The 26428-nt window shown below is 46.9% G+C and overlaps 2 protein-coding genes and 4 long non-coding RNA genes across 42 annotated transcripts in view; 2 read left to right on the forward strand and 4 right to left on the reverse strand.

Moving 5' to 3' along the window:
• The window catches only part of LOC127932469 (uncharacterized), a 46757-nt gene extending 43385 nt beyond the window's left edge, over positions 1 to 3372 (forward strand). For 28 of the 29 annotated variants that reach the window (XR_008145456.1, XR_008145466.1, XR_008145450.1 and 25 more), the window contains 3 exons: positions 1116 to 1986; positions 2089 to 2394; positions 2501 to 3372. This is a non-coding gene — a long non-coding RNA (uncharacterized LOC127932469). The remainder of the gene's footprint in view (positions 1 to 1115; positions 1987 to 2088; positions 2395 to 2500) is intronic. The other variant, XR_008145444.1, reaches the window with a different exon arrangement.
• Positions 190 to 2563, reverse strand: LOC127932471 (uncharacterized). Its single transcript, XR_008145481.1, has 3 exons — positions 2426 to 2563; positions 2170 to 2372; positions 190 to 987 (listed from the first exon to the last, which is right to left on the reverse strand). It is a non-coding gene; the product is annotated as an uncharacterized LOC127932471 (long non-coding RNA).
• Positions 3373 to 5666: 2294 nt separating the features above from the next.
• The window catches only part of LOC127931952 (DDB1- and CUL4-associated factor 15-like), a 77920-nt gene continuing 57158 nt past the window's right edge, over positions 5667 to 26428 (reverse strand). The window contains exons 11-13 of the mRNA XM_052526109.1: positions 6712 to 6816; positions 6541 to 6656; positions 5667 to 5862 (exon numbers count right to left, since the gene is read on the reverse strand). Of these exons, the coding sequence (XP_052382069.1) occupies positions 5807 to 5862; positions 6541 to 6656; positions 6712 to 6816 (277 nt within the window). The 3' untranslated portion in view covers positions 5667 to 5806. The remainder of the gene's footprint in view (positions 5863 to 6540; positions 6657 to 6711; positions 6817 to 26428) is intronic.
• Positions 6998 to 26428, reverse strand: part of LOC127932473 (uncharacterized) — a 23042-nt gene continuing 3611 nt past the window's right edge. The window contains exons 1-4 of one of the 9 annotated variants that reach the window (XR_008145494.1): positions 11260 to 11645; positions 8456 to 8513; positions 7363 to 7458; positions 6998 to 7026 (exon numbers count right to left, since the gene is read on the reverse strand). This is a non-coding gene — a long non-coding RNA (uncharacterized LOC127932473). The other 8 variants (XR_008145495.1, XR_008145498.1, XR_008145491.1 and 5 more) reach the window with 8 other exon arrangements.
• LOC127932474 (uncharacterized) lies at positions 17720 to 18885 on the forward strand. Its single transcript, XR_008145500.1, has 3 exons — positions 17720 to 17817; positions 18498 to 18516; positions 18771 to 18885. It is a non-coding gene; the product is annotated as an uncharacterized LOC127932474 (long non-coding RNA).
• LOC127932467 (DDB1- and CUL4-associated factor 15-like) lies at positions 19387 to 21117 on the reverse strand. The gene is made up of 3 exons (XM_052528132.1): positions 20954 to 21117; positions 20404 to 20495; positions 19387 to 19442 (listed from the first exon to the last, which is right to left on the reverse strand). Exons 1-3 carry the CDS (start codon positions 21093 to 21095, stop codon positions 19410 to 19412), a joined length of 267 nt encoding a protein of 88 aa, XP_052384092.1. The 5' UTR covers positions 21096 to 21117; the 3' UTR covers positions 19387 to 19409.

Here is a 26428-nt window from a genome sequence, read left to right on the forward strand (position 1 = left end):
TCTCGACTTAGCCGTTGGCTAACATCACACACACACACACACCCAACACGCACGCACACTGACAACTGAACCACACGCTCTCGACTTAGCCGTTGGCTAACATCACACACACACACACCCAACACGCACGCACACTGACAACTGAACCACACGCTCTCGAGCCGTTGGCTAACATCACAAACACACACACAGACACACACACACACACACACCCCTCAACAACACACTCATCCTTTGCCTTAATGATAGTTTGCTATGAGCCCGTTTGTGATCCCAATGCCATTAAGTTCCTTATCTGTTCCTGCAACCTCACACACCCTGTCTGTCTGCACCTTGATCTCTCGTGTGTGTGTGTGTGTGTGTGTGTGTGTGTGTGTGTGTGTGTGTGTGTGTGTGTGTGTGTGTGTGTGTGCGAAGGAGAGGTTTCACAGCTTACCTTTTCATCTTTTAGTTATCATGGTTCCTCATTGTTCCTCATCACTTTCATTGTGACATAAGAGACGGTAACCTCTTCATTGTGACATAAGAGACGGTAACCTCTTCATTGTGACATAAGAGATGGTGACCTCTTCATTGTGACATAAGAGACGGTAACCTCTTCATTGTGACATAAGAGATGGTGACCTCTTCATTGTGACATAAGAGACAGTAACCTCTTCACTAGACACACTGGTCCTTCATTGTGACATAAGAGACAGTGACCTCTTCACTAGACAGGGTAACAGTCTGTTCCAGATTTGACCAACTTATCCCACTAATTAACATTACTACTAGCTTGGCAACTTGTTGTTGGATGCAGAAACAGTCTTGTACGAATACAGTGTCTGAGATTCAATCTGAGGTGTGTTGTAGCACCCTGAACATTTAAAGGTGATATCTGACTGAGCTGACATAGGCAACATTTACCATGAACACGCTGAGGAACACTGCCTTTAAATGGGGCACTGTCAACAGAGGTCTACAACGTACCTCTGACTGAATCCCTTCCTATATGTCCCTGTCAACAGAGGTCTACAACGTACCTCTGACTGAATCCCTTCCTATATGTCCCTGTCAACAGAGGTCTACAACGTACCTCTGACTGAATCCCTTCCTATATGTCCCTGTCAACAGAGGTCTACAACGTACCTCTGACTGAATCCCTTCCTATATGTCCCTGTCAGAGGTCTACAACGTACCTCTGACTGAATCCCTTCCTATATGTCCCTGTCAACAGAGGTCTACAACGTACCTCTGACTGAATCCCTTCCTATATGTCCCTGTCAGAGGTCTACAACGTACCTCTGACTGAATCCCTTCCTATAGGTCCCTGTCAGAGGTCTACAACGTACCTCTGACTGAATCCCTTCCTATATGTCCCTGTCAGAGGTCTACAACGTACCTCTGACTGAATCCCTTCCTATATGTCCCTGTCAACAGAGGTCTACAACGTACCTCTGACTGAATCCCTTCCTATATGTCCCTGTCAACAGAGGTCTACAACGTACCTCTGACTGAATCCCTTCCTATATGTCCCTGTCAACAGAGGTCTACAACGTACCTCTGACTGAATCCCTTCCTATATGTCCCTGTCAGAGGTCTACAACGTACCTCTGACTGAATCCAGACCTATATGTCCCTGTCAACAGAGGTCTACAACGTACCTCTGACTGAATCCCTTCCTATATGTCCCTGTCAGAGGTCTACAACGTACCTCTGACTGAATCCCTTCCTATATGTCCCTGTCAGAGGTCTACAACGTACCTCTGACTGAATCCCTTCCTATATGTCCCTGTCAGAGGTCTACAACGTACCTCTGACTGAATCCCTTCCTATATGTCCCTGTCAGAGGTCTACAACGTACCTCTGACTGAATCCCTTCCTATATGTCCCTGTCAACAGAGGTCTACAACGTACCTCTGACTGAATCCCTTCCTATAGGTCCCTGTCAGAGGTCTACAACGTACCTCTGACTGAATCCAGACCTATATGTCCCTGTCAACAGAGGTCTACAACGTACCTCTGACTGAATCCCTTCCTATACTGAATCCCTTCCTATATGTCCCTGTCAGAGGTCTACAACGTACTCTCTGACTGTCCCTGTCAGAGGTCTACAACGTACCTCTGACTGAATCCCTTCCTATATGTCCCTGTCAGAGGTCTACAACGTACCTCTGACTGAATCCAGACCTATATGTCCCTGTCAGAGGTCTACAACGTACCTCTGACTGAATCCCTTCCTATATGTCCCTGTCAACAGAGGTCTACAACGTACCTCTGACTGAATCCCTTCCTATATGTCCCTGTCAGAGGTCTACAACGTACCTCTGACTGAATCCCTTCCTATATGTCCCTGTCAGAGGTCTACAACGTACATCTGACTGAATCCCTTCCTATATGTCCCTGTCAACAGAGGTCTACAACGTACCTCTGACTGAATCCTTACCTATATGTCCCTGTCAACAGAGGTCTACAACGTACCTCTGACTGAATCCCTTCCTATATGTCCCTGTCAACAGAGGTCTACAACGTACCTCTGACTGAATCCCTTCCTATATGTCCCTGTCAGAGGTCTACAACGTACCTCTGACTGAATCCCTTCCTATATGTCCCTGTCAGAGGTCTACAACGTACCTCTGACTGAATCCCTTCCTATATGTCCCTGTCAACAGAGGTCTACAACGTACCTCTGACTGAATCCCTTCCTATATGTCCCTGTCAAAAGTTTGGACACACTCATTCCAGGGTTTTACTTTATTTTTACTATTTTCTACATTGTATAATAATAGTGAAGACATCAAACTATGAAATAATATATGGAATCATGTAGTAACCCTTTTTCTTCATTATTATTCTACAATGTAGAAAATAGTATAAATTAAGAAACACCCTGGAATGAGTAGGCGTGTCCAAACTTTTGATTGGTTCTGTGTGAGTCAGTCAACCTGCATGGCTCCAACCTTCTGTCCTCACCTTACCCTCCCACTGTCCTGACTGCCATAGAGATTTACTGCGTTTGCCCGAGCCAGGTGTAGAGTTGTTACAGCTGTCGGTCTTCAGTCCTGATGATGTTCACTGACCTCTTAGACAACCACTTAGTGTGTCCCAAACGGCATCCCATCGGTACTTCAACAGGGCAGCATTCAGGACGGCTCATCAGAGTTCTGATGTGGTGTAGAGGATGGGGGGTGTAGTTCCATACAGGGCAGCATTCAGGACGGCTCATCAAAGAGTTCTGATGTGGTGTAGAGGATGGGGGGTGTAGTTCCATACAGGGCAGCATTCAGGACGGCTCATCAGAGTTCTGATGTGGTGTAGAGGATGGGGGTGTAGTTCCATACAGGGCAGCATTCAGGACGGCTCATCAGAGTTCTGATGTGGTGTAGAGGATGGGGGTGTAGTTCCATACAGGGCAGCATTCAGGACGGCTCATCAGAGTTCTGATGTGGTGTAGAGGATGGGGGTGTAGTTCCATACAGGGCAGCATTCATCAGAGTTCTGATGTGGTGTAGAGGATGGGGGTGTAGTTCCATACAGGGCAGCATCATCAGAGTTCTGATGTGGTGTAGAGGATGGGATGTGGTGTAGTTCCATACAGGGCAGCATTCAGAAAAGTATGTTTTAGTGTATTTTTATTATTTGGCCAACTAAGAGATGACCTGTGCCTTGTAGAGCGAGACAACGCTGGTGGTTGAATCCCAAATGGCTCCCTGTATAGTGCACTTTTTTTGGACCTGAGCCATATTGACCATGGTCTAAAGTAGTGTACTACATAGGGACTAGGGTTCTGGTCTAAAGTAGTGTAATACATAGGGACTATGCCATTTCAAAGACAACCTGTGTTTTAAATTAGATCTGATTAATAAAATTTCTAAACCTGTGACATTTGTTCCTCACTCTTTGGTATTATGTAGTGTCATAAGAGAGAGGGCAGCCATAATGCATCCTGTTTCTATCCCATTCATTTGTTCCTCCATCGTCATGCTTCCACACACAACAGTAAAGTCATATCCCACCAGCAGGATACAGACCTTCAGAAACATCTCTAATCTGTGATTGGACAACAAGGTCAGAAGTCACATGCAACGTTGTATCCATGGCAACCGTAACTGCCAGCTCGTAGAATCAGCAAAAAGTCAGAACAGATCAGTGAATGTGTATTTGAAATGTTACTTTAGTGACTATCATATTTATTCAACCATTATGGCCTTATTTCAACAGTATGTGCAGCATATTGATGTACTATCCAGAGTATTTAGCTACTATATTACTATTGTACAATCACAAGATACCTAGTATATGTTTTGTAGACCTTTGTATTGAATCTCTGTGACTAGAGTTTGTAGTTTATCAGTCGTTGCCATATAAAGATGTGATACCAGCCCATCTTCAGCCATTAAATACTTTACCAGTGTTTCCCCTCTTCAGTCTCTTAAAACCTAACTTTGTGTTTCTCCTTCACACACACAGGAAACAGCCACACGCAAGGTGAATCTTTCAATTTATTTTTATCAAAAATAATCAAGTGAACCACGCTCTCTCCTTCCAATCTTAAAATACAGCCAGATAATGACTTTGCTTAAACTCCATTTCCCATAAGCCTCTGCTCCATCACAAAAAAGATTTCTGGGATGAAGGACTAGGCAGTAAATCTGGGACAAATACATTTATAAAGGGGATAATCTGAACTGAAATCCTATTCCCTATGTAGTGCACTACTTTTGACCAAAGCCCTATGAGAGCTTATGAGGCTCTGGACAAAACGTAGTGCACTACATAGGGAGCCATTTTGGACTCAACCAAGAAGAAATCTGTCGATGGTAAAATGAGAGACATGATGGTGAAGTTGCCCTTAGACACTGATCTGCGGTCAGTTTAACATTTCCCCCCACTAATGGTTAAGGTTAGGATTGGGGGAGGGGAAGCTGATCCTAGATCTGTACCTAGGGGGAACGTCAGTCCCTCCAGAGCGACAAATAACAGGATTGGTTCCGGTTCATGTGTAGGCCCTATTGCAGTCAGACAGACCTGGACAAAGCTGGAGTGGCCTTTAGGTTGCGAGAACAGCAGCAGAATCAGAGGCATGAGGACCACACAACATCTCTCACACACAGTCATAAAACGGAAAATTACATCAAACAAACCAAACTAAAAACCCACAGTAAAATCATCTTTGTTCAATCCAGCTCTGGATCCATATTATGTTACATTATGTCGTCAAACAAAAACACGTGGAAAACACAATGCCTCGTTTCTTCCATCCTACAACATCACACACAGATTCACGTTGGCGACATGTCGTAACTGAGTCATGACAACATGGCACCCTATTCCCTAAATCAGGGGTTTTCAACTCTGACCCTAGGTCCCGAGCCTGCTTTCTGGTCTACCTGATCATTAATTGCACACCCACCTGGTGTCCCAGGTCTAAATCAGTCCCTGATTAGAGGGGAACAGTGGAACTGGTGTCCCAGGTCCAGAGTGGAGTCCTATATAGAGCACCACTTCTCACCACAGGCATAATGGAAACGTAGTGCACCACATGTGGAACAGGGAATAGGAGGGAATAGGAGGGAATAGGGTGGAATAGGAGGGAATAGGGTGGAATAGGAGGGAATAGGGTGGAATAGGGTGGAATAGGAGGGAATAGGGTGGAATAGGGTGGAATAGGAGGAATAGGAAATAGGGTGGAATAGGAGGGAATAGGGTGCCATTTGAGAGGGATCCTATGACTGTTACTGTAGCAGCTAAACAGGCTTGCTGTATGTGTGGATGGGTGTGTGTGACAGTCCCAGCCTCTGGTGTCAGGACACCCCTCTGTTGTCCCTCATAGTATGATCCAGGTACTCCGGTCGCTGTCAGCCAACACCTGCAGAGAGGAACCTAGACAGAAGAGAGGGGGACAAACAGAAAAAACACAATTGAATAATTAATTTACATAAAGAGTGTTTCATTTAACCCTTATTTTACCAGTTCAGTTGACTGAGAAACATTCTCATTTACAGCAACGACCTGGGGAATAGTTAGAGGGGAGAGGCAAGTTACGACCTGGGGAATAGTTAGAGGGGAGGAGGAGGCCTGGGGAATAGTTACAGGGAGAGGAGGCGACTGGGGAATAGTTACAGGGGAGAGGAGGGGGATGAATTAGCCAACTGTAAACTGGGGATGATTAGGTGACTGTGATGGTATGAGGGCCAGATTGGGATTTTAGACAGGACACCGGGGTTAACACCCCTACTCTTACGATAAGTGCCATGGGATCTTTAGTGACCACATATGTCCCATCGGAAAGACGGCATCCTACACAGGGCAATGTCCCCAATCACTGCCCTGGGGAATTTGGATATCGTTTTTAAACCAGAGGAAAGAGAGGCTCCTATTGGTCCTCCAACACCACTTCCGAAAGCATCTGGTAGGGGTATGGGATATGGTAGTGGGTATGTGGTGGATTTGATCGTGGTATGGTAGTGGGTATGTGGTGTGCAGGGCCTCGTTGGTCATGCGGTTGATGTTTTGTCCACTGTGTGTGTGTATATATATATATATATATAGCATGTGTACCTTTGTGCAGGGCCTCATTGGTCATGCGGTTGATGTAACGAGAGCTGCTCTCCGGAACCAGCCACTTCATCACTGTGTTCACACAAGACTTCCTGTACGAACTCCATACACTGCCACTACAGGACGGGAGAGAAGAGGGAGAGATATGAAGAGAGGGAGAGATCGTCTCACCTGGTCTGACCCTTGACCTCAGTGAGGTCACCGACCCCGACGGTGTGACACACTCCTGTGTTGAGGTCCCAGCTCACCTGCAGACTGGAGTGGTAGGTGTTGGGCCTGGAAGACAACTACCGGTTAGTGTGAGTGACAGTTAGAGGCAATTAAAACAGCCCTCCAGACCCCAGAACACCTCACCAGGTGACTAGAGAGGAAAACAGCCCTCCAGACCCCAGAACACCTCACCAGGTGACTAGAGAGGAAAACATCCTCCAGACCGCCTCACCAGGTGACTAGAGAGGGAAAACAGCCCTCCAGACCCCAGAACGCCTCACCAGGTGACTAGAAAAACAGTCCCTCCAGACCCCAGAACACCTCACCAGGTGACTAGAGAGGAAAACAGCCCTCCAGACCCCAGAACACCTCACCAGATGACTAGAGGAAAACAGCCCTCCAGACCCCAGAACACCTCACCAGGTGACTAGAGAGGAAAACAGAGGAAAACAGCCCCCCAGACCCCAGAACACCTCACCAGGTGACTAGAGAGGAAAACAGCCCTCCAGACCCCAGAACACCTCACCAGGTGACTAGAGAGGAAAACAGCCCTCCAGACCCCAGAAAACCAGGTGACTAGAGAGGAAAACAGCCCTCCAGACCCCAGAACACCTCACCAGGTGACTAGAGAGGAAAACAGCCCTCCAGACCCCAGAACGCCTCACCAGGTGACTAGAGAGGAAAACAGCCCTCCAGACCCCAGAACACCTCACCAGGTGACTAGAGAGGAAAACAGCCCTCCAGACCCCAGAACACCTCACCAGGTGACTAGAGAGGAAAACAGCCCTCCAGACCCCAGAACACCTCACCAGGTGACTAGAGAGGAAAACAGCCCTCCAGACCCCAGAACACCTCACCAGGTGACTAGAGGGAAAACAGCCCTCCAGACCCCAGAACACCTCACCAGGTGACTAGAGAGGAAAACAGCCCTCCAGACCCCAGAACACCTCACCAGGTGACTAGAGGAGGAAAACAGCCCTCCAGACCCCAGAACACCTCACCAGGTGACTAGAGAGAGGAAAACAGCCCTCCAGACCCCAGAACACCTCACCAGGTGACTAGAGAGGAAAACAGCCCTCCAGACCCCAGAACACCTCACCAGGTGACTAGAGAGGAAAACAGCCCTCCAGACCCCAGAACAGGTGACTAGAGAGGAAAACAGCCCTCCAGACCCCAGAACACCTCACCAGGTGACTAGAGAGGAAAACAGCCCTCCAGACCCCAGAACACCTCACCAGGTGACTAGAGAGGAAAACAGCCCTCCAGACCCCAGAACACCTCACCAGGTGACTAGAGAGGAAAACAGCCCTCCAGACCCCAGAACACCTCACCAGGTGACTAGAGAGAAAACAGCCCTCCAGACCCCAGAACACCTCACCAGGTGACTAGAGAGGAAAACAGCCCTCCAGACCCCAGAACACCTCACCAGGTGACTAGAGAGGAAAACAGCCCTCCAGACCCCAGAACACCTCACCAGGTGACTAGAGAGGAAAACAGCCCTCCAGACCCCAGAACACCTCACCAGGTGACTAGAGAGGAAAACAGCCCTCCAGACCCCAGAACACCTCACCAGGTGACTAGAGGAAAACAGCCCTCCAGACCCCAGAACACCTCACCAGGTGACTAGAGAGGAAAACAGCCCTCCAGACCCCAGAACACCTCACCAGGTGACTAGAGGAAAACAGCCCCCCAGACCCCAGAACACCTCACCAGGTGACTAGAGAGGAAAACAGAGGAAAACAGCCCTCCAGACCCCAGAACACCTCACCAGGTGACTAGAGAGGAAAACAGCCCTCCAGACCCCAGAACACCTCACCAGGTGACTAGAGAGGAAAACAGCCCTCCAGACCCCAGAACACCTCACCAGGTGACTAGAGAGGAAAACAGCCCTCCAGACCCCAGAACACCTCACCAGGTGACTAGAGAGGAAAACAGCCCCCAGACCCCAGAACACCTCACCAGGTGACTAGAGAGGAAAACAGCCCTCCAGACCCCAGAACACCTCACCAGGTGACTAGAGAGGAAAACAGAGGAAAACCCCCTCCAGACCCCAGAACACCTCACCAGGTGACTAGAGAGGAAAACAGAGGAAAACAGCCCTCCAGACCCCAGAACACCTCACCAGGTGACTAGAGAGGAAAACAGCCCTCCAGACCCCAGAACACCTCACCAGGTGACTAGAGGAAAACAGCCCTCCAGACCCCAGAACACCTCACCAGGTGACTAGAGAGGAAAACAGCCCTCCAGACCCCAGAACACCTCACCAGGTGACTAGAGAGGAAAACAGAGGAAAACAGCCCCCAGACCCCAGAACACCTCACCAGGTGACTAGAGAGGAAAACAGCCCCCCAGACCCCAGAACACCTCACCAGGTGACTAGAGAGGAAAACAGCCCTCCAGACCCCAGAACACCTCACCAGGTGACTAGAGAGGAAAACAGCCCCCTCCAGACCCCAGAACACCTCACCAGGTGACTAGAGAGGAAAACAGCCCTCCAGACCCCAGAACACCTCACCAGGTGACTAGAGGAAAACAGCCCCCCAGACCCCAGAACACCTCACCAGGTGACTAGAGAGGAAAACAGCCCTCCAGACCCCAGAACACCTCACCAGGTGACTAGAGAGGAAAACAGCCCTCCAGACCCCAGAACACCTCACCAGGTGACTAGAGAGGGAAAACAGCCCTCCAGACCCCAGAACACCTCACCAGGTGACTAGAGAGGAAAACAGCCCTCCAGACCCCAGAACACCTCACCAGGTGACTAGAGAGGAAAACAGCCCTCCAGACCCCAGAACACCTCACCAGGTGACTAGAGAGAAAACAGCCCTCCAGACCCCAGAACACCTCACCAGGTGACTAGAGAGGAAAACAGCCCTCCAGACCCCAGAACACCTCACCAGGTGACTAGAGAGGAAAACAGCCCGCCAGACCCCAGTACACCTCACCAGGTGACTAGAGAGAAAACAGAGACCCCAGAAAACAGCCCTCCAGACCCCAGAACACCTCACCAGGTGACTAGAGGAAAACAGCCCTCCAGACCCCAGAACACCTCACCAGGTGACTAGAGAGGAAAACAGCCCTCCAGACCCCAGAACACCTCACCAGGTGACTAGAGAGAAAACAGCCCTCCAGACCCCAGAACACCTCACCAGGTGACTAGAGAGGAAAACAGCCCTCCAGACCCCAGAACACCTCACCAGGTGACTAGAGAGGAAAACAGCCCTCCAGACCCCAGAACACCTCACCAGGTGACTAGAGAGGAAAACAGCCCTCCAGACCCCAGAACACCTCACCAGGTGACTAGAGAGGAAAACAGCCCTCCAGACCCCAGAACACCTCACCAGGTGACTAGAGAGGAAAACAGCCCCCCAGACCCCAGAACACCTCACCAGGTGACTAGAGAGGAAAACAGCCCTCCAGACCCCAGAACACCTCACCAGGTGACTAGAGAGGAAAACAGCCCTCCAGACCCCAGAACACCTCACCAGGTGACTAGAGAGGAAAACAGCCCTCCAGACCCCAGAACACCTCACCAGGTGACTAGAGAGGAAAACAGCCCTCCAGACCCCAGAACACCTCACCAGGTGACTAGAGAGGAAAACAGCCCCCAGACCCCAGAACACCTCACCAGGTGACTAGAGAGAAAACAGCCCTCCAGACCCCAGAACACCTCACCAGGTGACTAGAGAGGAAAACAGCCCTCCAGACCCCAGAACACCTCACCAGGTGACTAGAGAGGAAAACAGCCCTCCAGACCCCAGAACACCTCACCAGGTGACTAGAGAGGAAAACAGCCCTCCAGACCCCAGAACACCTCACCAGGTGACTAGAGAGGAAAACAGCCCTCCAGACCCCAGAACACCTCACCAGGTGACTAGAGAGGAAAACAGCCCTCCAGACCCCAGAACACCTCACCAGGTGACTAGAGAGGAAAACAGCCCTCCAGACCCCAGAACACCTCACCAGGTGACTAGAGGGAAAACAGCCCTCCAGACCCCAGAACACCTCACCAGGTGACTAGAGAAAACAGGAAAACAGCTCACCAGGTGACTAGAGAGGAAAACAGAGACCCCAGAACACCTCACCAGGTGACTAGAGGAAAACAGCCCTCCAGACCCCAGAACACCTCACCAGGTGACTAGAGAGGAAAACAGCCCTCCAGACCCCAGAACACCTCACCAGGTGACTAGAGAGGAAAACAGCCCTCCAGACCCCAGAACACCTCACCAGGTGACTAGAGAGGAAAACAGCCCTCCAGACCCCAGAACACCTCACCAGGTGACTAGAGAGGAAAACAGCCCTCCAGACCCCAGAACACCTCACCAGGTGACTAGAGAGGAAAACAGCCCTCAGACCCCAGAACACCTCACCAGGTGACTAGAGAGGAAAACAGCCCTCCAGACCCCAGAACACCTCACCAGGTGACTAGAGAGGAAAACAGCCCTCCAGACCCCAGAACACCTCACCAGGTGACTAGAGAGGAAAACAGCCCTCCAGACCCCAGAACACCTCACCAGGTGACTAGAGAGGAAAACAGCCCTCCAGACCCCAGAACACCTCACCAGGTGACTAGAGAGGAAAACAGCCCTCCAGACCCCAGAACACCTCACCAGGTGACTAGAGAGGAAAACAGAGGAAAACAGCCCTCCAGACCCCAGAACACCTCACCAGGTGACTAGAGAGGAAAACAGCCCTCCAGACCCCAGAACACCTCACCAGGTGACTAGAGAGGAAAACAGCCCTCCAGACCCCAGAACACCTCACCAGGTGACTAGAGAGGAAAACAGCCCTCCAGACCCCAGAACACCTCACCAGGTGACTAGAGAGGAAAACAGCCCTCCAGACCCCAGAACACCTCACCAGGTGACTAGAGAGGAAAACAGCCCTCCAGACCCCAGAACACCTCACCAGGTGACTAGAGAGGAAAACAGCCCCCTCCAGACCCCAGAACACCTCACCAGGTGACTAGAGAGGAAAACAGCCCTCCAGACCCCAGAACACCTCACCAGGTGACTAGAGAGGAAAACAGCCCTCCAGACCCCAGAACACCTCACCAGGTGACTAGAGAGGAAAACAGCCCTCCAGACCCCAGAACACCTCACCAGGTGACTAGAGAGGAAAACAGCCCTCCAGACCCCAGAACACCTCACCAGGTGACTAGAGAGGAAAACAGCCCTCCAGACCCCAGAACACCTCACCAGGTGACTAGAGAGGAAAACAGCCCTCCAGACCCCAGAACACCTCACCAGGTGACTAGAGAGGAAAACAGCCCTCCAGACCCCAGAACACCTCACCAGGTGACTAGAGAGGAAAACAGCCCTCCAGACCCCAGAACACCTCACCAGGTGACTAGAGAGGAAAACAGCCCTCCAGACCCCAGAACACCTCACCAGGTGACTAGAGAGGAAAACAGCCCTCCAGACCCCAGAACACCTCACCAGGTGACTAGAGAGGAAAACAGCCCTCCAGACCCCAGAACACCTCACCAGGTGACTAGAGAGGAAAACAGCCCTCCAGACCCCAGAACACCTCACCAGGTGACTAGAGAGGAAAACAGCCCTCCAGACCCCAGAACACCTCACCAGGTGACTAGAGAGGAAAACAGCCCTCCAGACCCCAGAACACCTCACCAGGTGACTAGAGAGGAAAACAGCCCTCCAGACCCCAGAACACCTCACCAGGTGACTAGAGAGGAAAACAGCCCTCCAGACCCCAGAACACCTCACCAGGTGACTAGAGAGGAAAACAGCCCTCCAGACCCCAGAACACCTCACCAGGTGACTAGAGAGGAAAACAGCCCTCCAGACCCCAGAACACCTCACCAGGTGACTAGAGAGGAAAACAGCCTCCAGACCCCAGAACACCTCACCAGGTGACTAGAGAGGAAAACAGCCCTCCAGACCCCAGAACACCTCACCAGGTGACTAGAGGAAAACAGCCCTCCAGACCCCAGAACACCTCACCAGGTGACTAGAGAGGAAAACAGCCCTCCAGACCCCAGAACACCTCACCAGGTGACTAGAGAGGAAAACAGCCCTCCAGACCCCAGAACACCTCACCAGGTGACTAGAGAGGAAAACAGCCCTCCAGACCCCAGAACGCCTCACCAGGTGACTAGAGAGGAAAACAGCCCTCCAGACCCCAGAACACCTCACCAGGTGACTAGAGAGGAAAACAGCCCTCCAGACCCCAGAACACCTCACCAGGTGACTAGAGAGAAAACAGCCCTCCAGACCCCCAGAACACCTCCAGACCCCCCCCAGACCCCACACCTCACCAGGTGACTAGAGAGGGAAAACAGCCCTCCAGACCCCAGAACACCTCACCAGGTGACTAGAGAGGAAAACAGCCCCCAGACCCCAGAACACCTCACCAGGTGACTAGAGAGGAAAACAGCCCCTCCAGACCCCAGAACACCTCACCAGGTGACTAGAGAGGAAAACAGCCCTCCAGACCCCAGAACGCCTCACCAGGTGACTAGAGAGGAAAACAGCCCCCCTCCAGACCCCAGAACACCTCACCAGGTGACTAGAGAGGAAAACAGCCCTCCAGACCCCAGAACACCTCACCAGGTGACTAGAGAGGAAAACAGCCCTCCAGACCCCAGAACACCTCACCAGGTGACTAGAGAGGAAAACAGCCCTCCAGACCCCAGAACACCTCACCAGGTGACTAGAGAGGAAAACAGCCCTCCAGACCCCAGAACACCTCACCAGGCCACAATTGTCTTTTTTGTTCAAGCTGGGATGAAGCATGGCTATGCCTTTACTAAAAAATAGATGTGTGTGTGTGTGTGTGTGTGTGTGTGTGTGTGTGTGTGTGTGTGTGTGTGTGTGTGTGTGTGTGTGTGTGTGTGTGTGTGTGTGCGTGTGTGTGTGTAGTTACCTGCAGTGTTCCTCTTCAGGGTTGGAGAACGCCAGAAGCAGCAGCCCAATGTTGATCACCACTGTGTTAGTCTCTGGACACACCTGATACACACAAATACACACCATTACCGTCTGACCAGATGTGAGTGTGTGTGTGTATATATATATATATACACACACACAGTGTGTAAGTGTAGACTGTGTAAGTGTGTAGACTGCATTAGTGTGTAGACTGCGTAAGTGTGTAGACTGCGTAAGTGTGTAGACTGCGTAAGTGTGTAGACTGCGTAAGTGTGTAGACTGCGTAAGTGTGTAGACTGCGTAAGTGTGTAGACTGCGTAAGTGTATAGTGTAGACTGCTGCGCGTAAGTGTAGACTGCGTAAGTGTGTAGACTGCGTAAGTGTGTAGACTGCGTAAGTGTGTAGACTGCGTAAGTGTGTAGACTGTGTAAGTGTGTAGACTGCGTAAGTGTAGACTGCGTAAGTGTGTAGACTGCGTAAGTGTGTAGACTGCGTAACTGTGTGTAGACTGCGTAAGTGTGTAGACTGCGTAAGTGTGTAGACTGCGTAAGTGTAGACTGCGTAAGTGTGTAGACTGTGTAAGTGTAGACTGCGTAAGTGTGTAGACTGCGTAAGTGTGTAGACTGCGTAAGTGTGTAGACTGCGTAAGTGTGTAGACTGCGTAAGTGTAGACTGCGTAAGTGTGTAGACTGCGTAAGTGTGTAGACTGCGTAAGTGTGTAGACTGCGTAAGTGTAGACTGCGTAAGTGTAGACTGCGTAAGTGTAGACTGCGTAAGTGTAGACTGCGTAAGTGTAGACTGCGTAAGTGTAGACTGTGTAAGTGTAGACTGCGTAAGTGTAGACTGCGTAAGTGTGTAGACTGCGTAAGTGTGTAGACTGTGTAAGTGTAGACTGTGTAAGTGTAGACTGTGTAAGTGTAGACTGTGTAAGTGTAGACTGCGTAAGTGTGTAGACTGCGTAAGTGTAGACTGCGTAAGTGTAGACTGCGTAAGTGTAGACTGCGTAAGTGTAGACTGCGTAAGTGTAGACTGTGTAAGTGTAGACTGTGTAAGTGTAGACTGTGTAAGTGTAGACTGCGTAAGTGTAGACTGTGTAAGTGTAGACTGTGTAAGTGTAGACTGTGTAGTGTGTAGACTGTAAGTGTAGACTGTGTAGACTGTATGTAAGTGTAGACTGTGTAAGTGTTTGACTGCGTAAGTGTAGACTGCGTAAGTGTAGACTGCGTAATTGTAGACTGTGTAAGTGTTCACAAAAATAAGTTTTTGATTTGTTATGTTTGAAATATCCTAAATGTAGAAAAGCGTAAAGTGTCAAGACTGCGTGATTAGTGTGTAAGACTGTATAAGTGTGAGACTGTGTAAGTGTATATATAGTGTAAGGTGATGTGTATAGTATAGAGGTGTATGTAGTGTGTATGTATAGTAGACTGTATATAGTGTATATATGGTGTATAGTGTAGACTGTATATATAGTGTAGATATGTGTATAGTGTAGATATAGGTAGACTGTGTATAGTGTATACTAGTGTAAGTATAGATGTGTAAGTGTAGAGTGTGTATAGTGTAGATTAGCGTAAGTGTATATATGGTAAGTGTATACTGCGTAAGTGTATACTGTAAGTGTATATATGTCAAGTGTATAGTGTATATATAGTGTGTAGACTGTGTAAGTGTATACTGTGTATAGTGTAGACTATAGTGTATAGTGTAGACTGTGTATATATAGACTGTGTATAGTGTAGACTGCGTAAGTGTAGACTATATATGTAGACTGTGTAGTGTAGACTGTGTATAGTGTAGACTGTGTAAGTGTATGTATATAGTGATTAGTGTATATATAGCATGAATGTATATTTACGCCCAATTTTTCAGTTTTGATTTGTTAAAAAAGTTTGTGTAAATATCCAATAAATGTCGTTCCACTTCATGATTGTGTATATTTGTTGTTGATTCTTCACAAAAATACAGTTTTATATCTTTATGTTTGAAGCCTGAAATGTGGCAAAAGGTGCAAAGTTCAAGGGGTTATATATTTAGTGTATACTGTATATAGGTGATTAGTGTATAGTGTATATATAGGTGTATAGTGTATATATAGGTCTATAGTGATATAGTGTATATATAGAGGTGATTAGTGTATATATAGGTGTATAGTGTATATATAGGTGATTAGTGTATATATAGGTGATTAGTGTATATATAGGTGTATAGTGTATATATAGGTGATTAGTGTATATATAGGTGATTAGTGTATATATAGGTGTATAGTGTATATATAGGTGATTAGTGTATATATAGGTGAATAGTGTATATATAGGTGTATAGTGTATATATAGGTGATATGTATATATAGAGGTGTATAGTGTATATATAGGTGTATAGTGTATATATAGGTGATTAGTGTATATAGGTGTATAGTGTATATATAGGTGTATAGTGTATATATATAGGTGTATAGTGTATATATAGGTGTATATATAGGTGTATAGTGTATATATAGGTGTATAGTGTATATATAGTGTATATATAGGTGTATAGTGTATATATAGGTGTTTAGTGTATATATAGAGGTGATTAGTGTATATATAGAGGTGATTAGTGTATATATAGTGTATATATAGAGGTGATTAGTGTATATATAGAGGTGATTAGTGTATATATGATTAGTGTATATATAGTGATTAGTGTATATAGGGTGATTAGTATATATGTGATTAGTGTATATATAGGTGATTAGTGTATATATAGAGGTGATAGTGTATATATAGGTGAGTGTATATATAGGGTGTGTATATAGTGATTATGTATATATAGAGGTGATTAGTGTATATATAGGTGAATAGTGTATATATAGAGGTGTATAGTGTATATATAGAGGTGATTAGTGTATATATAGAGGTGATTAGTGTATATATAGGTGATTAGTGTATATATAGAGGTGAATAGTGTATATATAGAGGTGATTAGTGTATATATAGGTGTATAGTGTATATATAGGTATATAGTGTATATATATAGGTGATTAGTGTATATATAGAGGTGTATAGTGTATATATAGGTGTATAGTGTATATATAGGTGATTAGTGTATATATAGAGGTGATTAGTGTATATATAGAGGTGATTAGTGTATATATAGAGGTGTATAGTGTATATATATGTGTATAGTGTATATATAGTGTATAGTGTATATATAGAGGTGATTAGTGTATATATAGAGGTGTATAGTGTATATATAGGTGTATAGTGTATATATAGAGGTGTATAGTGTATATATAGGTGATTAGTGTATATATAGAGGTGATTAGTGTATATATAGAGGTGATTAGTGTATATATAGAGGTGTATAGTGTATATATAGAGGTGAATAGTGTATATATAGAGGTGTATAGTGTATATATATTAGTATATATAGGTGATTAGTGTATATATATAGTATAGGTGATTAGTGTATATATAGAGGTGATTAGTGTATATATAGAGTGATTAGTGTATATATAGATGATAGTGTATATATAGGTGATATATATATAGGTGATTAGTGTATATATAGAGGTGATTAGTGTATATATAGAGTATAGGTGATTAGTGTATATATATATATAGGTGATTAGTGTATATATAGAGGTGATTAGTGTATATATAGAGGTGATTAGTGTATATATAGAGGTGATTAGTGTATATATAGAGGTGATTAGTGTATATATAGAGGTGATTAGTGTATATATAGAGGTGATTAGTGTATATATAGAGGTGATTAGTGTATATATAGAGGTGATTAGTGTATATATAGAGGTGATTAGTGTATATATAGAGGTGATTAGTGTATATATAGAGGTGATTAGTGTATATATAGAGGTGATTAGTGTATATATAGAGGTGATTAGTGTATATATAGAGGTGATTAGTGTATATATAGAGGTGATTAGTGTATACATAGAGGTGATTAGTGTATATATATAGAGGTGATTAGTGTATATATAGAGGTGATTAGTGTATATATAGAGGTGATTAGTGTATATATAGAGGTGATTAGTGTATATATAGAGGTGATTAGTGTATATATATAGAGGTGATTAGTGTATATATAGAGGTGATTAGTGTATATATAGAGGTGATTAGTGTATATATATAGAGGTGATTAGTGTATATATATAGAGGTGATTAGTGTATATATAGAGGTGATTAGTGTATATATAGAGGTGATTAGTGTATATATAGAGGTGATTAGTGTATATATAGAGGTGATTAGTGTATATATAGAGGTGATTAGTGTATATATAGAGGTGATTAGTGTATATAGAGGTGATTAGTGTATATATAGAGGTGATTAGTGTATATATAGAGGTGATATATAGAGTGTTATATATATATAGAGGTGATTAGTGTATATATAGAGGTGATTAGTGTATATATAGAGGTGATTAGTGTATATATAGAGGTGATTAGTGTATATATGATTAGTGTATATATAGGTGATTAGTGTATATATAGAGGTGATTAGTGTATATATAGAGGTGATTAGTGTATATATAGAGGTGATATAGTGTATATATAGAGGTGATTATAGTGTATATATAGAGGTGATTAGTGTATATATAGAGGTGATTAGTGTATATAGAGGTGATTAGTGTATATATAGAGTGATTAGTGTATATATAGATGATTAGTGTATATATATAGAGGTGATTAGTGTATATATAGAGGTGATTAGTGTATATATAGAGGTGATTAGTATATAGATATATATATAGAGGTGATTAGTGTATATATATATAGAGGTGATTAGTGTATATATATATAGGTGTATAGTGTATATATAGGTGATTAGTGTATATAGAGGTGTATAGTGTATATAGAGGTGTATAGTGTATATAGAGGTGATTAGTGTATATATAGAGGTGATTAGTGTATATATAGAGGTGATTAGTGTATATATAGAGGTGATTAGTGTATATATAGAGGTGATTAGTGTGTATATATAGAGGTGATTAGTGTATATATAGAGGTGATTAGTGTATATATAGAGGTGATTAGTGTATATATAGAGGTGATTAGTGTATATATAGAGGTGATTAGTGTATATATAGAGGTGATTAGTGTATATATAGAGGTGATTAGTGTATATATAGAGGTGATTAGTGTATATATATAGAGGTGATTAGTGTATATATAGAGGTGATTAGTGTATATATATAGAGGTGATTAGTGTATATATATATAGAGGTGATTAGTGTATATATATAGAGGTGATTAGTGTATATATATAGAGGTGATTAGTGTATATATATAGAGGTGATTAGTGTATATATAGAGGTGATTAGTGTATATATAGAGGTGATTAGTGTATATATAGAGGTGATTAGTGTATATATAGAGGTGATTAGTGTATATATAGAGGTGATTAGTGTATATATAGAGGTGATTAGTGTATATATAGAGGTGATTAGTGTATATATAGAGGTGATTAGTGTATATATAGAGGTGATTAGTGTATACATAGAGGTGATTAGTGTATATATAGAGGTGATTAGTGTATATATAGAGGTGATTAGTGTATATATAGAGGTGATTAGTGTATATATAGAGGTGATTAGTGTATATAGAGATGATTAGTGTATATATAGAGGTGATTAGTGTATATATATATAGTATACATAGAGGTGATTAGTGTATACATGTACCTCAGTATAACAACGTCGTAGTCGTTGAAGGAACAGAACTGAGCAGCCCAGCGGGTTCGTCGCTCCGGATCACCTCGTTGATCAGGTACTCAAGTACAGGTCAACTGCTCCACACACACACTCTGTAGGACAGACACACACATCAGCATGTTCTGGTTTACTGCAGGTCGAAAACAATAACACACACACTCTGTAGGACAGACACACACTCTGTAGGACAGACACACGCTCTGTAGGACAGACACACACTTAGGCATGTTCTGGTTTACTGCAGGTCTAAAACAGACACACTCTGTAGGACACACACACAAACTACAGGTCTAAAACAACAACACACACACTCTGTAGGACACATAGACATACACACACACACATCAGCATGTTCTGGTTTTACTACAGGTCTAAAACAGACACACTCTGCAGGACAGACACACACTAGCCTGTTCTGGTTCTGGCAGGTCTAAACATTAACACACACTCTGTAGGACAGACACACACTCTGTAGGACACACACACTCTGTAGGACACACACACTCTGTAGGACACACACACACACAAACTACAGGTCTAAAACAATAACACACACACTCTGTAGGACACATAGACATACACACACACATCAGCATGTTCTGGTTTACTACAGGTCTAAAACAGACACACTCTGTAGGACACACACACACACACACACACACACACACACACACACACACACACACACACACACACACACACACACACACGTTCTGGTTAACTGCAGGTCTAAACATTAACTCACACACTCAGTAGGACACACAGACACACACACACACTAGCATGTTCTGGTTAACTGTAGGTCTAAAACAGTAACACACACAATCTCAGTAGGACACACACACTCTGTAGGACACACAGACATACACACACACACATTAGCATGTTCTGGTTTACTACAGGTCTCCTGGACTTGGGTTCCTTCCAAATACTAAGTGAAGACAACAGGTGTAAATATTAACACTCAGGCCATGTCTCTCAGACACATCTCTCCTCCTGCTGATCTAGTTATCTCCATTGGTAGGGCTGGATTTTATTCTCTCACACACACACCTGTCCGTTGTGGGGCCCAGTGACCAGCTGTAGGTTACGTCCCTTCAGGTCAGTCACAGTGAAGGGCAGCTGGACCTTATCATCCTCATAACCTAGAGGGAGCGAGGGAAGAAAGAAGAGGGGAGCGAGAGAGGGAGGGATAGAGTGAGGGAAGAGAGATAGGAAGAGGGATGGATAGAGAGAGCGGTGTGGGAGAGAGTGAGGGGTGAGGAAGAGAGAGAGGGAGGGATAGAGAGAGGGAGGGAGAGAGTGAGGGGTGAGGGAGAGAGTGAGGGGTGAGGGAGAGAGTGAGGGGTGAGGAAGAGAGTGAGGGGTGAGGAAGAGAGTGAGGGGTGAGGAAGAGAGTGAGGGGTGAGGAAGAGAGTGAGGGGTGAGGAAGAGAGTGAGGGGTGAGGAAGAGAGAGGGGGAAGAGAGAGAGGGGGAAGAGAGAGAGGGGGAAGAGAGAGGGATAGAAGGCGAGACAGAAATAAAGGGAGGAGTTTCAGCTTCCTTTTTACATGACCAAGTACATTGTGTGTTACATGTGAAAACATCTACAGTGTGTCTCACCTCCTACATCCTGCTCTGGCGCCCCCGGCTGTGGCATGCGGTACTGCAAGCGGGTGTAGTTGACATATCCCGGCTCGCTGCAGCCTGCTTCCTGAGAAGAATGAGGAGTGGGGGTGGAAGAGGAGGAGGAGGCAGGAGACATCACCGCACTACACTGAATAGAGTCCTCCCTGCAAAGGTCGCAACAAGCTTTGGTTCCCAGCTGAAGTGGAAGTCTGTGGTGCGCTAGTCAGTTGATCCGTCTGTGCGTCTTCCTCTGTTCTCTGTCCCTCTCCACGCTCACCCCTTCTCTCTCAGTCACGACGGCCTCCTCTCCTACATCGCTTCCCTCCGGTTTCCCTCTCCTCTCCCCTCCCCTCGTTTTCTCTCCCTCTTCCTGGGCACGTCTGAAGAGGTCGGGCGCGAACTCCTCGCGCCGAGGCGGCAGCTTGTGATTGGCTAGGGAAAGAGGGGCGGGGCTTGGTTTGGCGGTTAGCAGGCGGCTGTCGGGAGACCCGTGAGAGGAAGAGGATGAAGAGGGCGATGGAGGGGTTTGATGTTCTAAGGTGGGGGCTGTGGCTCTCTTTCTGAACAGGATCTGAGAGGAATGACCCTGCTCACCTGCTGACAACACAGGAGACGAGACTTAGTCATATCCCACAGGGGACTAGACTAGTCATATCCCACAGGGGACTAGTCATATCCCACAGGGGACTAGTCATATCCCACAGGGGACTAGACATATCCCACAGGGGACTAGACTAGTCATATCCCACAGGGGACTAGACTAGACATATCCCACAGGGGACTAGTCATATCCCACAGGGGACTAGTCATATCCCACAGGGGACTAGACTAGTCATATCCCACAGGGGACTAGACTGGACATATCCCACAGGGGACTAGTCATATCCCACAGGGGACTAGACTAGACATATCCCACAGGGGACTAGACTAGTCATATCCCACAGGGGACTAGACTAGTCATATCCCCACAGGGGACTAGACTAGTCATATCCCCACAGGGGACTAGTCATATCCCACAGGGGACTAGTCATATCCCACAGGGGACTAGACTAGTCATATCCCACAGGGGACTAGACTAGTCATATCCCACAGGGGACTAGTCATATCCCACAGGGGAATAGACTAGTCATATCCCACAGGGGACCAGACTAGTCATATCCCCACAGGGGACTAGACTAGTCATATCCCACAGGGGACTAGACTAGTCATATCCCACAGGGGACTAGACTAGTCATATCCCACAGGGGACTAGACTAGTCATATCCCACAGGGGACTAGACTAGTCATATCCCACAGGGGACTGGACTAGTCATATCCCACAGGGGACTAGACTAGTCACATCCCACAGGGGACAAGACTAGTCACATCCCACGGGGACTAGACTGGTCACATCCCACGGGGACTAGACTAGTCACATCCCACGGGGACTAGACTAGTCATATCCCACAGGGGGACTAGACTAGTCATATCCCACGGGGACTAGACTAGTCACATCCCACAGGGGACTGACTAGTCATATCCCACAGGGGACTAGACTAGTCACATCCCACAGGGGACTGGACTAGTCATATCCCACGGGGGACTGACTAGTCATATCCCACAGGGGACTAGACTAGTCATATCCACAGGGGACCAGACTAGTCATATCCCCACAGGGGACTAGACTAGTCATATCCCACAGGGGACTAGACTTAGTCATATCCCACAGGGGACTAGACTAGTCATATCCCACAGGGGACTAGTCATATCCCACAGGGGACTAGACTAGTCATATCCCACAGGGGAATAGACTAGTCATATCCCACAGGGGACCAGACTAGTCATATCCCACAGGAGACGAGACTTAGTCATATCCCACAGGGGACTAGACTAGTCATATCCCACAGGGGACTAGACTAGTCATATCCCACAGGAGACGAGACTTAGTCATATCCCACAGGGGACTAGACTAGTCATATCCCACGGGGGACAAGACTAGTCACATCCCACGGGGGACTAGACTAGTCACATCCCACGGGGGACTGACTAGTCATATCCCACGGGGGACTAGACTAGTCATATCCCACGGGGGACTAGACTAGTCATATCCCACGGGGGACTGGACTAGTCATATCCCACGGGGGACTAGACTAGTCACATCCCACGGGGGACTAGACTAGTCATATCCCACGGGGGACTAGACTAGTCATATCCCACGGGGGACTGGACTAGTCATATCCCACAGGGGACTAGACTAGTCATATCCCACAGGGGACTAGTCATATCCCACAGGGGACTAGACTAGTCATATCCCACAGGGGACTAGACTAGTCATATCCCACAGGGGACTAGACTAGTCATATCCCACAGGGGACTAGACTAGTCATATCCCACAGGGGACTAGTCATATCCCACAGGGACTAGACTATCCCACAGGGGACTAGACTCATATCCCACAGGGACTAGACTAGTCATATCCCACAGGGGACTAGACTAGTCATATCCCACAGGGGACTAGTCATATCCCACAGGGGACTGGTCATATCCCACAGGGGACTAGGGGACTGGTCATATCCCACAGGGGGACTAGACTAGTCATATCCCACAGGGACTAGACTAGTCATATCCCACAGGGGACTAGACTAGTCATATCCCACAGGGGACTAGACTAGTCATATCCCACAGGGGACTAGACTAGTCATATCCCACAGGGGACTAGACTAGTCATATCCCACAGGGGACTAGACTAGTCATATCCCACAGGGGACTAGACTTAGTCATATCCCACAGGGGACTAGACTAGTCATATCCCACAGGGGACTAGACTAGTCATATCCCACGGGGGACTAGACTAGTCATATCCCACGGGGGACTAGACTAGTCATATCCCACGGGGGACTAGACTAGTCATATCCCACAGGGGACTGGACTAGTCATATCCCACAGGGGACTAGACTAGTCATATCCACGGGACTAGACTAGTCATATCCCACAGGACTAGACTAGTCATATCCCCACAGGGGACTAGACTAGACATATCCCACAGGGGACTAGACTAGTCATATCCACAGGGACTAGACTAGTCATATCCCACAGGGGACTAGACTAGTCATATCCCACGGGGACTAGACTAGTCATATCCCACGGGGACTAGTCATATCCCACAGGGGACTAGACTAGTCATATCCCACAGGGGACTGGACTAGTCATATCCCACAGGGGACTAGACTAGACATATCCCACAGGGGACTAGACTAGACTAGTCATATCCCACAGGGGACTAGACTAGTCATATCCCCACAGGGGACTAGACTAGTCATATCCCACAGGGGACTAGACTAGTCATATCCCACAGGGGACTAGTCATATCCCACAGGGGACTAGACTAGTCATATCCCACAGGGGACTAGACTAGTCATATCCACAGGGGACTAGTCATATCCCACAGGGGACTAGACTAGTCATATCCCACAGGGGACTAGACTAGTCATATCCCACAGGGGACTAGACTAGTCATATCCCACAGGGGACTAGTCATATCCCACAGGGGACTAGACTAGTCATATCCCACAGGGACTAGACTTAGTCATATCCACAGGGGACTAGACTAGTCATATCCCACAGGGGACTAGACTAGTCATATCCCACAGGGGACTAGACTAGTCATATCCCACAGGGGACTAGACTAGTCATATCCCACAGGGGACTAGACTAGTCATATCCCCTGGGGACTAGACTAGTCATATCCCACAGGGGACTAGACTAGTCATATCCCCTGAGGGACTAGACTAGTCATATCCCACAGGGGACTAGACTGTCATATCCCACAGGGGACTAGACTAGTCATATCCCCAAGGGGGACTAGACTAGTCATATCCCCACAGGGGACTAGACTAGTCATATCCCACAGGGGACTAGACTAGTCATATCCCACAGGGGACTGGACTAGTCATATCCCACAGGGGACTAGACTAGTCATATCCCACAGGGGACTAGACTAGTCATATCCCACAGGGGACTAGACTAGTCATATCCCACAGGGGACTAGACTAGTCATATCCCACAGGGGACTAGACTAGTCATATCCCACAGGGGACTAGACTAGTCATATCCCACAGGGGACTAGACTAGTCACATCCCACAGGGGACTAGACTAGTCACATCCCACAGGGGACTAGACTAGTCACATCCCACAGGGGACTAGACTAGTCACATCCCACAGGGGACTAGACTAGTCATATCCCACAGGGGACTAGACTAGTCATATCCCACAGGGGACTAGACTAGTCATATCCCACAGGGGACTAGACTAGTCATATCCCAGGAGGGGACTAGTCATATCCCATACAGGGGACTAGACTAGTCATATCCCACGGGGGACTAGACTAGTCATATCCCCACAGGGGACTTAGACTAGTCATATCCCACATCCACTGGGGACTTAGTCATATCCCACGGGGGACTAGTCATATCCACAGGGGACTAGTCATATCCCACAGGGGACTAGACTAGTCATATCCCACAGGGACTAGACTAGTCATATCCCACAGGGGACTAGACTGGACTATCCCACAGGGGACTGGACTAGTCATATCCCACAGGGGACTAGACTAGTCATATCCCACAGGGGACTAGACTAGTCATATCCCCACCAGGGGGGACTAGACTAGTCATATCCCCTGAGGGGACTAGACTGGTCATATCCCCACAGGGGACTAGACTAGTCTGGTCATATCCCACAGGGGACTAGACTAGTCATATCCCACAGGGGACTAGATATCCCTAGTCATATCCCACAGGGACTGGACTAGTCATATCCACAGGGGACTAGACTAGACATATCCCACAGGGGACTTAGTCATATCCACGGGGGACTAGACTAGACATATCCCACAGGGACTAGACTAGTCATATCCACAGGGGACTAGACTAGTCATATCCCACAGGACTAGACTAGTCATATCCCACAGGGGACTAGACTAGACATATCCCACGGGGACTCTAGTCATATCCCACAGGGGAATAGACTAGTCATATCCCACAGGGGACTAGACTAGTCATATCCCACAGGGGACTAGACTAGTCATATCCCACAGGGGACTAGTCATATCCCACAGGGGACTAGACTAGTCATATCCCACAGGGGAATAGACTAGTCATATCCCACAGGGGACTAGACTAGTCATATCCCCACAGGGGACTAGACTAGTCATATCCCACAGGGGACTAGTCATATCCCACAGGGGAATAGACTAGTCATATCCCACAGGGGACTAGACTAGTCATATCCCCACAGGGGACTAGTCATATCCCACAGGGGACTAGTCATATCCCACAGGGGACTAGTCATATCCCACAGGGGACTAGTCATATCCCACAGGGGACTAGACTAGTCATATCCCACAGGGGACTGGACTAGTCATATCCCACAGGGGACTAGACTAGTCATATCCCACAGGGGACTAGACTAGTCATATCCCACAGGGGACT

Source organism: Oncorhynchus keta, chromosome 10 (assembly GCF_023373465.1).
Source record: "Oncorhynchus keta strain PuntledgeMale-10-30-2019 chromosome 10, Oket_V2, whole genome shotgun sequence".
NCBI lineage: Eukaryota > Metazoa > Chordata > Actinopteri > Salmoniformes > Salmonidae > Oncorhynchus > Oncorhynchus keta.

Excerpts from the sequence above, each read along its gene's own strand:
- LOC127932467 (XM_052528132.1), bottom strand. The coding sequence starts at position 21,095 with ATGTCTCCTGCCTCCTCCTCCTCTTCCACCCCCACTCCTCATTCTTCT. Across the intron at positions 20,496-20,953 it reads GCCAGAGCAGGATGTAGGAG|GTTATGAGGATGATAAGGTC; the intron begins GTGAGACACACT and ends CGCTCCCTCTAG. Across the intron at positions 19,443-20,403 it reads CTGGGCCCCACAACGGACAG|AGTGTGTGTGTGGAGCAGTT; the intron begins GTGTGTGTGTGA and ends TCTGTCCTACAG.